Here is a 12,883-nt window from a genome sequence, read left to right as displayed (position 1 = left end):
TCTCTTTCTACCTCTTGCTGCTCTAATGTGTTGGAAATATATAGAAATGCTGATGATTTATGTCCATTTATTTTGTATCCTTCAACTTCGCTAAAGTTGTTGATTATTTCTACAAGCTTTTTAGTTGATTCTCTAGGATTTTTTAAGTAGACCATCATATCATCTGCAAAGAGTGATAGTTTAGTCTCCTCATTGCCTATTTTGATACCTTCAATTTCTTTTTCTTCTCTAATTGCTACTGCTAGTGTTTCTAGTACTATGTTGAATAATAGAGGTGATAATGGCATCCTTGTTTCACTCCTGATCTTATTGGGAAGGCTTCTAATTTATTCCCATTGCATATGATGCTTGTTGATGATTTTAGGTATATACTGTTTATTATTTTTAGGAAAGATCCTTCTATTCCTATACTTTTCAGTGTTTTCAATAGGAATGGATGCTGTATTTTGTCAAAGGCTTCTTTAGCATCTATTGAGATAATCATGTGATTTTTGTTAAGACTGTTGATATGGTCAATTATGTGGATGGTTTTCCTAATGTTGAACCATCCTTTCATTTCTGGTATAAATCCCACCTGATCATGGTGGATGATCTTAATTACTTGCTGGAGTCTCTTTGCTAGTATTTTATTTAAGATTTTTGCATCTATGTTCATTAGGGAGATTGGTCTATAGTTTTCTTTCTCTGTTTTTGATCTCCCTGGCTTTGGAATCAGTACCATATTTGTGTCATAAAAGGAATTTGGTAGAACTCCTTCTTTGCTTATCATATCAAATAATTTGTATAGTATTGGGATTAGTTGCTCTTTGAATGTCTGATAGAATTCACTTGTGAATCCATCAGGCCCTGGCGATTTTTTCTTAGGGAGTTCTTTGATGGCTTGTTTAATTTCTTTTTCTGATATGGGATTATTTAGGTATTCTATTTCTTCTGCTGTTAATCTAGGCAATTTATATTTTTGTAAATATTCATCCATATCTCTTGGATTGCTATATTTATTGCCATTTAATTGGGCGAAATAGTTTCTAATGATTGCCTTAATTTCCCCTTCATTAGAGGTGAGGTCTCCCTTTTCATCTTTGATACTGTCAATTTGGTTTTCTTCTTTCCTTTTTTTTATTAGATTGACCAGTACTTTGTCTATTTTATCTGTTTTTTTTCAAAATACCCATTTCTAGTCTTATTTATTAATTCAATAGTTCTTTTACTTTTGATTTTATTAATTTCTCCCTTAATTTTTAGTATTTCTAATTTAGTTTTCATCTGGGCATTTTTAATTTGCTCGCTTTCTAGTTTTTTGAGTTGCATGCCCAATTCATTAATCTCTACCCTCCCTAATTTGTTAATATATGCACTCAAGGATATAAATTTCCCCCTGAGTACTGCCTTGGCTGCATCCCACAGAGTTTGGTAGGATGTCTCATCATTGTCATTCTCTTCAATGAAATTGTTGATTATTTCTATGATTTCTTCTTTGACTAATTGGTTTTGGAGAATCATATTATTTAATTTCCAATTAGTTTTTGATTTGCCTGTCCAGGTGCCCTTACTAATTATTATTTTTATTGCATTATGATCTGAGAAAGTTACATTTATTATTTCTGCTCTTTTGCATTTGTTTGCAATGTTTCTATACCCTATTACATGGTCACTCTTTGTGAATGTACCATGTACAGCTGAAAAGAAGGTGTATTTCTTTTTGTCCCTATTTATTTTTCTCCACATATCAATTAAATCTAATTTTTCTAGGACTTCTTTCACCTCTCTTAACCTCTTTCTTATTTATTTTTTGGTTTGATTTATCTAGATCTGAAAGAGGAATATTTAGATCTCCCACTATTATGGTTTTATTATCTATTTCCTTCTTGAGCTCTGCCAGTTTCTCCTTTATGAATTTGGATGCTATGCCACTTGGTGCATATATATTGAGCAGTGTTATTTCCTCATTGTTTATACTGCCTTTAATCAGGATGTAATGACCTTCCCTGTCTTTTTTAATCATATCTATTTTTACTTTGGCTTTGTCAGAAATCATAATAGCCACTCCTGCCTTCTTTTTCTCATTTGACGCCCAAAAGATTTTGCTCAAGCCCTTAACCTTAAACTTGTGTATGTCTACCCACCTCATATGTGTTTCTTGTAGACAACATATGGTAGGATTTTGGTTTCTAATCCATTCTGCTATTTGCTTCCGTTTTATGAGCGAGTTCATCCCATTCACCTTCAGAGTTATAATTATCAGTTGTGCATTTGCTGACATTTTTGTATCCTCCACTAGTCCTACCCCTTTTTCTTACACTATTTCCTTTTAAACCAGAGGTTTGCTTTAAACTGGTATCCCTTATCCCCTCCCTTGATTAACTTCCCTTTCTACCCCCTCCCTTATTATTCCCCTCTTTTTATTTTTAAAGACCTAATGAATTCCCTCCCCCTTCTTCTCCCCTCCTTTTTTTTTGACCTCCCCACTCCCCTGCTCCCCTTGGTTTATCCCTTCTGACTTTCTCAGTAGGGTTAGATAAGAGTTTTATATCCCAATGGATAATATACCTACTCTTCCCTCTCAGGGTTGATTCTACTGAGAGTAAGGTTTAAATATTACCTCTTAATGCTCTCTTCCTCTCCTTCTTATAATAGTATTTGTCCCCTCCCCTTCCCATGCCCACTTTGTGTGTAATAGAATATCCTATTTTTCGTATTCACTCAAGTTTCTCTTGGTGTCCCCTACTATTCACCTCCCCTCTTTCTCACCTCCCCATTTCATCTTAGACCATTTAGTATTTCAACCTCTCCCTATGAATTATTCTTCTGATTACTATAATAGTGAATACGATAATAGTGAATAGAGTTCACTACAGAGAATTATACATAGCATTTCTCCACATAGGAATACAGATAATTAGATCTTATTGAAGCCCTTAAAGAGGCAAATTTAAAAATTATGAGTTTTCTTTCTTTCCCCTCTGTTTCTTATTTACCTTTTCATGTTTCTCTTGATTTTTGTGGTTGGATATCAAACTTTCCATTTAGTCCTGGTCTTTTCTGTGCAAATACTTGGAAATCTTCAATTTTGTTGAATGCCCATACTTTCCCCTGGAAGTATATAGTCAGTTTTGATGGGTAGTTGATCTGTGGTTGAAGGCCCAGCTCTCTTGCCTTTCTGAATATCATATTCCAAGTCTTGTGGTCTTTTAGTGTGGAGCTGCCAGATCCTGTGTGATCCTGATTGGTGCTCCTTGATATTTGAATTGTCTGTTTCTGGCTTCTTGTAAGTTTTTTTTTTCTTTTACTTGGAAGTTCTTGAATTTGGCTATTATATTCATGAGGGTTGTCTTTTCTGGGTCTAGTGTAGAGGGTGATCTATGGATCCTTTCAATGTCTATATTGCCCTCTTGTACAACTTCAGGGCAATTTTGCTGAATAATTTCCTTTAGTATGGAGTCCAAATTTCTATTAATTTCTGTTTTTTCAGGAAGACCAATGATTCTCAAATTGTCTCTTCTAGCCCTGTTTTCTTGATCTGTCAATTTCTCATTGAGATATTACATGTTTCCTTCTATTTTATCAGTCTTTTGACTTTGTTTTATTTGTTCTTGCTGTCTTGAGAGATCATTAGCTTCTAATTGCTCAATTCTAGCCTTTAGGGACTGGTTTTCGGTTATAATATTTTGGTTTTCCTTTTCAATCTAGTCATTTCTGGTCTTCAGTTGACTTGCCTCACTTTCCAATTGTGAAATTCTGCCTTTTAAACTGTTATTTTCTTGCCAGATCTCTTCCATCTTTCTATCATCTCAGATTTGAACTCTTCAATAGCTTGTGACCAGTTTTCATTATTTTGGGAAGGTTTGGATGTGATTACTTGTTTGTTCTCCTCTGCTGTTTGCTCTGCTGTCTGGACTTTCTCTGTGTAGACAGATTTCTTCTTGATGATCTTTCTCTTTTGGGGTTCTTGAGAATGGCTTGCCATTGTTAGCCCTGAGCCCTCTCAGGTTTTTCCTCACACCCAGAGTCTGTTTGCGCTCTCTATGCTCTTGAAGTCTCAGAACTCGTTGTTCTCAGGGTCAAGCCTCCTGGTGGCCCCTTTGTTTGTTCCTCTGTCTGAGGCTCCTTTAATAGTTTCAGGGAGCTGTTTCCACAGTCGTGCACCCCTCTGCACTGGTTCCTCACTCAAGGTCCACTCCTGTGCTCAGGATCCAAGTCTGCTCCTGCGCTCAGGATCTGTGGACTCAAGAATCTGCACTCAGGGTCTGCATTCAAAGTCCGCGTGCGTTCTTTAGCCTTTTGGGGTCTTACATATTGCTGCTCTCAGGAACAGGCCCTGGTGACCCCAGGTAGCTGCCGAGGACTTAATGGGTGCCCCAAGCTTGCCCTAGCTCTTGTGCGCTGGCTTTGGCACTGTAGGTGGTGTGGGGTAGGGGAGGGGGTTGCTCCACCCGCATTTTAGTGAGAGCTATTTCACCCCCTTATAGCATGGAAATGCCCCAATTCCGTGACCTTCAATGCTGTGCCCTGTTGTGGAGTCCCTTAATTCCTCTGGATTTGTTTTTATGTCTTCTTGAGGAGTCCAATATGTTTCGGTTAGGAGTGGTTAAGCAGCTGCTTTTTACTCAGCCGCCATCTTAACCAGGAAGTCCCCCCCTTACCTTTTAATTCTTATTCTATCCACTTTCCCCAAAATGCCTGCCGTCTCCCCACAATCATGCCCTCCTACTTCTTGATATGAGTTCAACTCTAAACACCCCTCCCTTATCTCAGCCCCTTCCCTCCTGGTTATTTGTAAAAGGTATTAGGAGGGTGAGAAAGCTTCATGCTGTACTCTGCCATCTTCCCACAATGCATCTCTCTGCCAAAGGTTCTTGATACTTAGATTGGTTCAAATTCTCAGCATTTAATGAAACTTTAAGAGGCAATTTAATTACAGAAAAATAGCTGTTATATTTTAGACACTTCTTTTGCAATGAACTTTTACCATCTTATCTTTGAAATGATATGCTGAATATACCAGAATATAAATTATTATATATTATGTGATAATATATATAAAATATGTAATTATATAAATATAATAAATATTTTATACATATATATACTAAAATAATTTAGTTTCTTTACCACCACCAATATTATTTAACTACTCTTGATATGAATGTTTTGGAGCTTAAATTAAAAGTAAGCAAAATGTAAACAGGCACCCTACCTATGGATATGATTATTCTAAATTCTTATCATAGTAGGGGGAATATTTTACCCATCTGATAAGAAATAAAACCCCTTATCTACTAGGTTGGGGAAATGAGGAAAAAAAGAGGCTAATTTCTTTTCTTTTTAAAAATTTTATTTAAACCCTTACTTTCTGTCCTAGAATCAATTTTAAGATAGAAGAGCAGCAAGGGCTGGGCAATCGGAATTAAGTGACTTACCCAGGATCATAAAGGTAGGAATTGTGAGGTCAAATTTAAACCCAGGTTCTCCTAACTCTAGGCTTGGCACTCTATTCATTGTACTACTTAGTTACCCCTAAGAGGTTAAATTTTTAAACAAATATAAATCTAAAACCATAATAGAAGCTGCTTTTGCTAGTAGTGGCAAGACTTATGAGAAGGAATAATGAATCATATTTGTAAAACATCAGTCATTCTGGATGTCTAGGTCTTTATAGAGTAGAAAGAGAACAAAAGAATTTAATAGTAATCTGGACATGAAGCTACCCACTGAAGCATAAAAATAGGAGTACTTCCTGAGAGTTAAAATTAGGGGTATTTAAAAAATAGGGGTAATTCCTACGATTTAAAACTAGAAGTGACCAGACACCTTCTGTTCCAATCCCTTCATTTTACACATGAAAAAAATTGGGACTCAATGAAGTCAAATGACTTGCCTAATACAGTAAGCGGAAGAACTGGGATTTGAACCTAAATTCAATATTTTCCTACATGCTATACTATTCAACAAAACTCAGATAAAACCTTAAAATACAGTAGTGTCTATGTGACCCCAAACACTCTGGAAGAAAAAAAAGTAGAACTGAATGTGTGAGCTAGAGGTTCATTCAGATACAGAAATAAAAATACTTACCCGTCCTCGTTCTGTGAGTGTTGTCAACATGATTATAAGTGATAACTTATGATCCCAGACTGCTTGCCAAAAGTGCACACAGGTATGCGGAAGGGGGCCTTGTGTGGCAATATAGCGGTTCATAATTTTAGTGGAAGGAATTTCCATCTAGTGAGAGAGACATTCATTAAAATTTGTTCTATCTATAAAATAGATATGAAATTGGATTTCAAACACTTTCATTCAGTTGACACAATGGGCAATATGATTTCTTTGTAAGGTGATGATGGTAAAAATCAATGTTAATTTTCAGAAAAATGAATCATTAAAAAAAACTTGGGGAATTATGTAGGTCAGTGGATGAAGAGGCAGGCCTGGAGATGAGAAGTCCTGTGTTCAAACCTGGATTTCCTAGCTGTATGACCCTGGGCAAGTCATTTACCCCCATTGCCTAGCCCTTACAGATCTTCTGCCTTGGAACCAAAACACAGCATTGATTTTAAGACAGAAGGTAAGGTGTAACACCACTACTATCCACCATGCTGCTTACCTACCCTGCACACAGGCAAAGTATCAAAACAATAATGGTGAACCTTTTAGAGATGGAGTGTCAGGCCCTCCAACCCCCTTCCCCATTCAACTGCTGGGTGTGCCCTGTCCCAGAGGGGATGGAGGAAGTACTCCCATTGGGTTGCTAGGCAGAGGGGAAGGTGAAGTGAGGAATGTCCTCAGAGAGTGTAGAGAGGGGGAGGGGAGTGGCCTGAGCACTCTACTCTCCTCCAGCTCTGCCTCCTGTGAGCCGCCCACCTTAACCTCTATGTGCTCCCATTGGCTGCTGGGCAGAGAGGCAGGGATGTGAAAAGATGTCGTCAGGCTTGGTGGAGGGGTGGGGTGGGGAGCAGTTCTACTCTTTTTAGTAACAAACAGGGGTGGGGGGAAGGAAGGTGGCTGTGTGCCATAGGTTTGCTGTCACTATACTAGAAGTTAGTTTAATTTGCTTCTTGGGTGTAATTTAAGCATGCTGCAGTGGGAAGAGCCCTGAATTAAAAAAAACCTGGGTTCAAGAAGTGATGGATTCAAGCTACAGAATAAGAATAGTTTTATATGGTCAATGTGGAAATGTGTTTTTCTTGATTATGCATATTTCTTATAAAGGTTTTATTATTTTTTTTCACCAATGGGGTGGGGAGAGGTAGGAAAGAAAACTAAGTGCTTGTTAATTATTATTATTTTTAAAACCTTTACTTTCTGTCTTAGAATCAATACTGTGTATAGGTTCCTAGGGAGAAGAATGATAAGGGCTAGGCAATGGGGGTTAAGTGACTTGCCCAGGGTCACACAGTCAGGACGCATCTGAGGCCAGACAGGCTTCAGACCTTTCATCTCTGGGCCTGATTCTCAATCCACTGAGCCACCCAGCTGCCCCCAACACTTTTTAATTTAAAAAAAGCAGAACTTTTTCCACTTGACTTCTCATTTCTTTTCTAATTCTTTCCTCTAACACTTTATTTCATTTGTAATGTAATTTTTAATTCTTGCTTCATTTCTTTAAACATCTCTACTTGAACTTATGGGCAAACTGTGCTTTCATTTAAGGTTTTATTCTTATTAAAAAAATTTAATTGAAAAACTCTTACCTTCCATCTTAGATTCAATACTGTATATTGTTTCCACAGCAGAAGAGTAGTAAGGGCTAGGCAATGGGGGTTAAGTGACTTGCTCAGCATCACACAGCTAGGAAGTGTCTGAGACAAGATTTGAACCCAAGACCTGCTGTCTCTAGGCCTGGCTCTCAATCCACTGAGCCACCCAGCTGCCCCTCATTTAAGGTTTTATTTGTAGATGTTGTGGTCATTCTCTTTTTCTGGGTTTGGGTCTTGAGTATCCCTCAAAACATATATACCTGTTTGTGTGTATACATTCATACGTATGTGTATACATTCATATGTATGCGTATACTTAATGTCAATGTCTTTTTAATTCATTTTTTAAGCCTTTTGCCCCAAAATTTGAACTTTGTCTTAAGAATAGCTATGTGTATTATTGTATGATCCAGGGCTCTGTAGGTATGCTTCTTTTCTGAGTATTATCTATTGTGTTCTTTAAAAATCTCAGAGGTGGTTAAATGCCAGCAAGTTGCCCACTTTCAGTACTCTAAATCAGTGATAGGCAAACTATGGCCTGAGGGCCAGATGCAGCCCCCTGAAATGTTCTATCCAGCCGAGGGACATTATTCCTAATCTGACGAGTACAATGAGTAGGATACAATACAAAACCTGGAAAGAGTTGCCTTAGAAGCAGACTGACAGATGAGCATTTCCTTTCCTTTGGCCCCCTCTTTAAAAAGTTTGCCAATCACTGCCCTAAACGGTCTCATCTAGCTCTCAGTCTGATCACTGGCTTCTCAGTGGAAGCTTTGCAGGCTCCAAATGCTAAGACAGGATCTAGGGAACTCAGATGGAGCAGGCTTACCCTTGGGTGAAGCCCCAGGTCCAGCCTCACCCAGTTCTAGCTGGAAGTTTACACATCTGTGGATGGACAGAATTGCAGATGCCCCTCTGGTCTCCCCTCTCTTCCCTGGTACATAACCTTATAATCTCCAACCCAATCTGTACTAGAAGACTCTAAGAGACCCTGGTGGAGATGTGCTTGTGGACATGCCCTTATAATGATTCAGTTGCCAGTTACTCTCATACTCTGTCCTTCTTCCCCAACCTTCCTGGCTAGACTCCCTCTCCAGGGTCTCTAGAAGTATCTAAGGCCATACTGGAACCCAGGACTTCCTATTGTCAGGTCTGACTCTATCCACTGAGCTACCTAGCTGGTCCTTAAGTTTTCTTTAAGAGAGGGTTACATGCTTCATAGAATGTTAGAAGCTCCTTAGAACACACCTAATTCAACTCTTATTTTTTAGATGGGGAAATAAAAAAAGGTTGAGAGGGGGCATGACTTTATCAAAGTGATGTGAAAGGGCCAGGATGGGAACTCAGGTTTTCATGTATTAAACAAGGTATGTTTTTCCCCCATTATTTTTAGATGGAATATATAACTAACTACAACGGATACTAAAAGTAAATATTTCAGAGAAATGCTATTTTATGCATTCTTTTAAAAATATATAGATTTTTGACTTACGTTCACATAACTTGCATTAATATAATCTTCATTTCCTTGCAGTAATATCCGAGTGCAATCATCTAGAAAGAAGAGAAAAATTTTATTTTATTAGAAAAAAGTTCAATTGGTAACCATCTTTATCTTTTTTTTTTTTTTTTTGCTCCAAGGGATTTTTAGAAGCATAAAGACTTTTCTCACAGTATAAAGACAGAAACAAACAGTACAAAGACTGTGGTATTTGCAGATACACCCACAATAGCTGAGAGAACACCAGAAATCATGTTTTAAAAAGGAGATAATTATCTAAGGCCCTGAGAGCTGAAGGAACTTGCCTAAGTCACTTAGCAAATTATTTGTTGAGGAAGCCTAATAACCAAGCCTTCTTGCTTCTAGCTTTTTCAAGGCTGATTCCTTTGGTACCTGGCACTTGGATGATGACTCTAGGCATCTAACAGAAAGGAATAAATACCTAATTTGGGTTGGGTATGATCAAAGGATTTAGAGTTGTCAGGAGCCAAAGAATTCAAACTAGTCAGTTCCTTCATTTTATAGATGAGGGAATGGAGGCCCTGGGAGATAAAGTAACCAACTTGTTCAAGGCCATTAAAAAAAAAGTCTTACCTTCTGTCTTAGATATCGAGCATCGGTTCCAAGACAGAAGAACATAAGGGTTGAGGCAATGAGGGTTAAATGACTTGCCCAGAGTCACACAGCTAGGAAGTGTCTGAGGCCAGCTTTGAACCCAGGACCTCCCAAATCCAGGCAGGGTTCTCTATCCATGGAGACACCTAGCATCCCTCAAGGTCATTGCAGTTGTTGTTCATTCATTTGTGAACCCATCTGGTATTTTCTTGATAAGGATACTGGAATGGTTAACCATTTCCTTCTCCAGTGGATTAGGAAAACAGTTAAGTGACTTGCCCAGGGTTATATAGCTAGTAAGTGCCTGAGGCTGGATTTGACTCCAGGGCAACTAGGTGTCCCAGTAAATAGAGTGCTGGACTTTGAATTAGGAAGACTCATCTTCTGGGTTCAAATCTGGCCTCAGACACTTTATTAGCTGTGTGACCCTGGGCAAGTCACGTAACTGTTTGCTTCAGTTTCCTCATCTGTAAAATGAGCTGGAGAAGGAAATAGCAAACTACTTCAGTATCTCTGCCAAGAAAATCCCAAATGGGGGTCACAAAGAGTCAAACACAACCAAAATGACTCATTAACAACAACAACAAAGTTAAAAAGCTTTGAAGCTGAAGCAGGATTTGAATTCAGAGCTCCCCAATTCCAAATCCAGTGCCTTAACCACTACACCAAAGTTGTCAACCATAGTTGTCTAGGGGCTACTCCCAGGTGTCAACTGAACCAGATTAAGAAATAATCAGGAAACAATTAATAAAATAAATAATACAATACAACATAGATACGGTTAACATGTGTTTTCCTAAGTCAACATGCAAATGGCCCTGTTTCTAGTTGTCTGACACTGTGCAACTACACCACCCTCACAAAATTCACATTTTAAACATGCATTTATCCAGAAAAATCAATTTCTGTCTTTCACACCTAGGAATAATGGCCAATATTTCTTTAGTGCTTTAAAGACATACATGATTTCACCTGTGTATTTGATTCTCCCCTACACATACCGATAGTGGCTAACTCATATGGTCATCTATCAGTTTTAATACAGTTTAGACAATTTTGACATAGGAGAAAATTAAAGCTAAGAAGGATTAAGTGAGTAGCCAACAAGGGTGGAGACAGTATGGGAGAGGAGAGTAAAAGGAGGGGGGCTGAGGTGGTAAGACATTTACACTTGATACTTACAAGGCAGTACATCTTTGTAGCGATTTTTGTCTAAATTTTGAGACAGTTTTGCATATGTGATGGCCAAACCTGGCTTCTTTCTGTAAAGTTGCTATGTGATACAAAAGTGAGAAATCACAAGATTATTCAACAAATGTCTGCCAAAATTTATGCAAAATTCAGGTACTTTATGGTAAGATTCCTTACCCAAGGGATCAACGTTTTAGGTTCAAAAGCAATTACATGTTCAATTTTAAAAGCTTATCATCAAAAAAGTACAATAAAACATTCCACTATTCTAGCTGACATTACCATTCAACAATTTCTTAATATGAAAATCTTTTTAAAAGAATTCAAAAGAATGGGTTTGAGTCATTGACAGAAAATAATCATTCCAAAATATAGCAAATCTTAACCGCCTGACAGTTATTTGAGAAATGTTAGAGAAAAGAACAGAAAATTGAGAAAAAAAGGGATAATTATTCAGACTAGAAATGTTACAGCATAAATAGGTCTAAAAACAAAGGAAAAACAGTTCAGTTAATCAAATGAATAAGTAAAAAAACCTATTTTCAAATAGTATAAACACTTTTAATTCTTTCACGGTCTCATCAATGTATGTCTGTGGACAAAATTTCTTTTCCATTAGGCAATAAAGAATTCATAATTTAAAATTCTAGCACTAATTAATTCATTGCTAATTTTTAGTTAAATCATCTCTGTACATTCATTAGAGAGTATATACACATATAAAAATGTGACTCAGTATTATCCATCTATATTCTTTGATCCTACTTCTATGTTGTTGGAGAAAATCATGTAATTGTGCCAGCTGGATCCATTATTGACTCAAAATCTGTATTATCTGGGCCCTTACTGCTACATGGCAATCTTGTTATTCTTTCCTGATTAAGCCTATCATAAGCCTATACGATACTCCAGAGACTATATACCAGTTCCAAATGAGGCAGCATGACATAAAGAATAGAGCATGTGACTTGGAGTTAGAACTGGGCTCAAATCCTGCCTCAGACACTTACTAGCTGTGTGACCCTGGGCAAGTCACTTGACCTTTATGTGACTCAGTTTCCTCATCTGTAAAATGAAGAGGGTGGATCAGCTATAAATCTATGATCTTATGACTTTCCAGCTTTCTACAACACCTGTCCTCCCCACTTCCTTTTTCAGAAGAGGACCTTGCCTCCTACTTTAGTCAAAAATAGAGGCCATCTACTATAGGTGCCCTTTTCTCCCTTTCTCTATACTTCAAAAAAGCCTCTATGTTATCCCCATTCTTTCCTCCTTTGTTCCAATCTCTATGGGAAATGTGGCCCTTCTCTTTGCCAGTCAAGTCTTGTGCCCATGTCATTCATTCCCACTAGTCTACCCTGGAAGCTTGACCTTAAATCTTTCCCTTCTTCAATCTCTCTCCCTCTTCCCCATTACATAAAATGTAACTTAGGTTTCCCCATTTAAAACAAAGAAAAATCACTTTACCACACTATTGTCAAATATCTTTCCCCTTTCATAACCAAACTCCCAGAAAGAGTTGTTGCTGCTTCTGTTGCATTTCTCAACCCCTTGTCATCTGACCTTCAAAACCACTGTTCAACCAAATCTCATTTTTCTGAGGCTGAATTTGTTGTCAAATCTGCAGCTTTTTCTCAATCCTAATCCTCCTTGACTTTCCACAGAAAATAGTGACCCTTTTCCTCTTGTGGATTCTCTTATTCTTAGGCTTTTGTAAAATTGCTCTTTCTTGTTTTTCCTTATATCTTTGTTTGAGTGAGTAACATTTACCTAAAATTCTTTGTTGGATCATTTCTCTCTCTCTCTCTCTCTCTCTCTCTCTCTCTCTCTCTCTCTCTCTCTCTCTCTCTCTCTCTCTCTCTCCCTCCCTCCCTCCCTCCCT

General features: G+C 37.8%; 1 protein-coding gene across 1 annotated transcript in view; it reads right to left on the bottom strand.

Moving 5' to 3' along the window:
* PTPN3 (protein tyrosine phosphatase non-receptor type 3) overlaps positions 1-12,883 on the bottom strand; it is a 256,184-nt gene that overhangs the window by 19,476 nt on the left and 223,825 nt on the right. Inside the window, exons 20-22 of the mRNA XM_044679539.1 lie at positions 10,993-11,083; positions 9,187-9,248; positions 6,073-6,219 (exon numbers count right to left, since the gene is read on the bottom strand). Of these exons, the coding sequence (XP_044535474.1) occupies positions 6,073-6,219; positions 9,187-9,248; positions 10,993-11,083 (300 nt within the window). The remainder of the gene's footprint in view (positions 1-6,072; positions 6,220-9,186; positions 9,249-10,992; positions 11,084-12,883) is intronic.

This window comes from Gracilinanus agilis, chromosome 1, assembly GCF_016433145.1.
Source record: "Gracilinanus agilis isolate LMUSP501 chromosome 1, AgileGrace, whole genome shotgun sequence".
Classification (NCBI taxonomy): domain Eukaryota; kingdom Metazoa; phylum Chordata; class Mammalia; order Didelphimorphia; family Didelphidae; genus Gracilinanus; species Gracilinanus agilis.
This window is presented reverse-complemented; position numbering and strand designations above follow the sequence as displayed.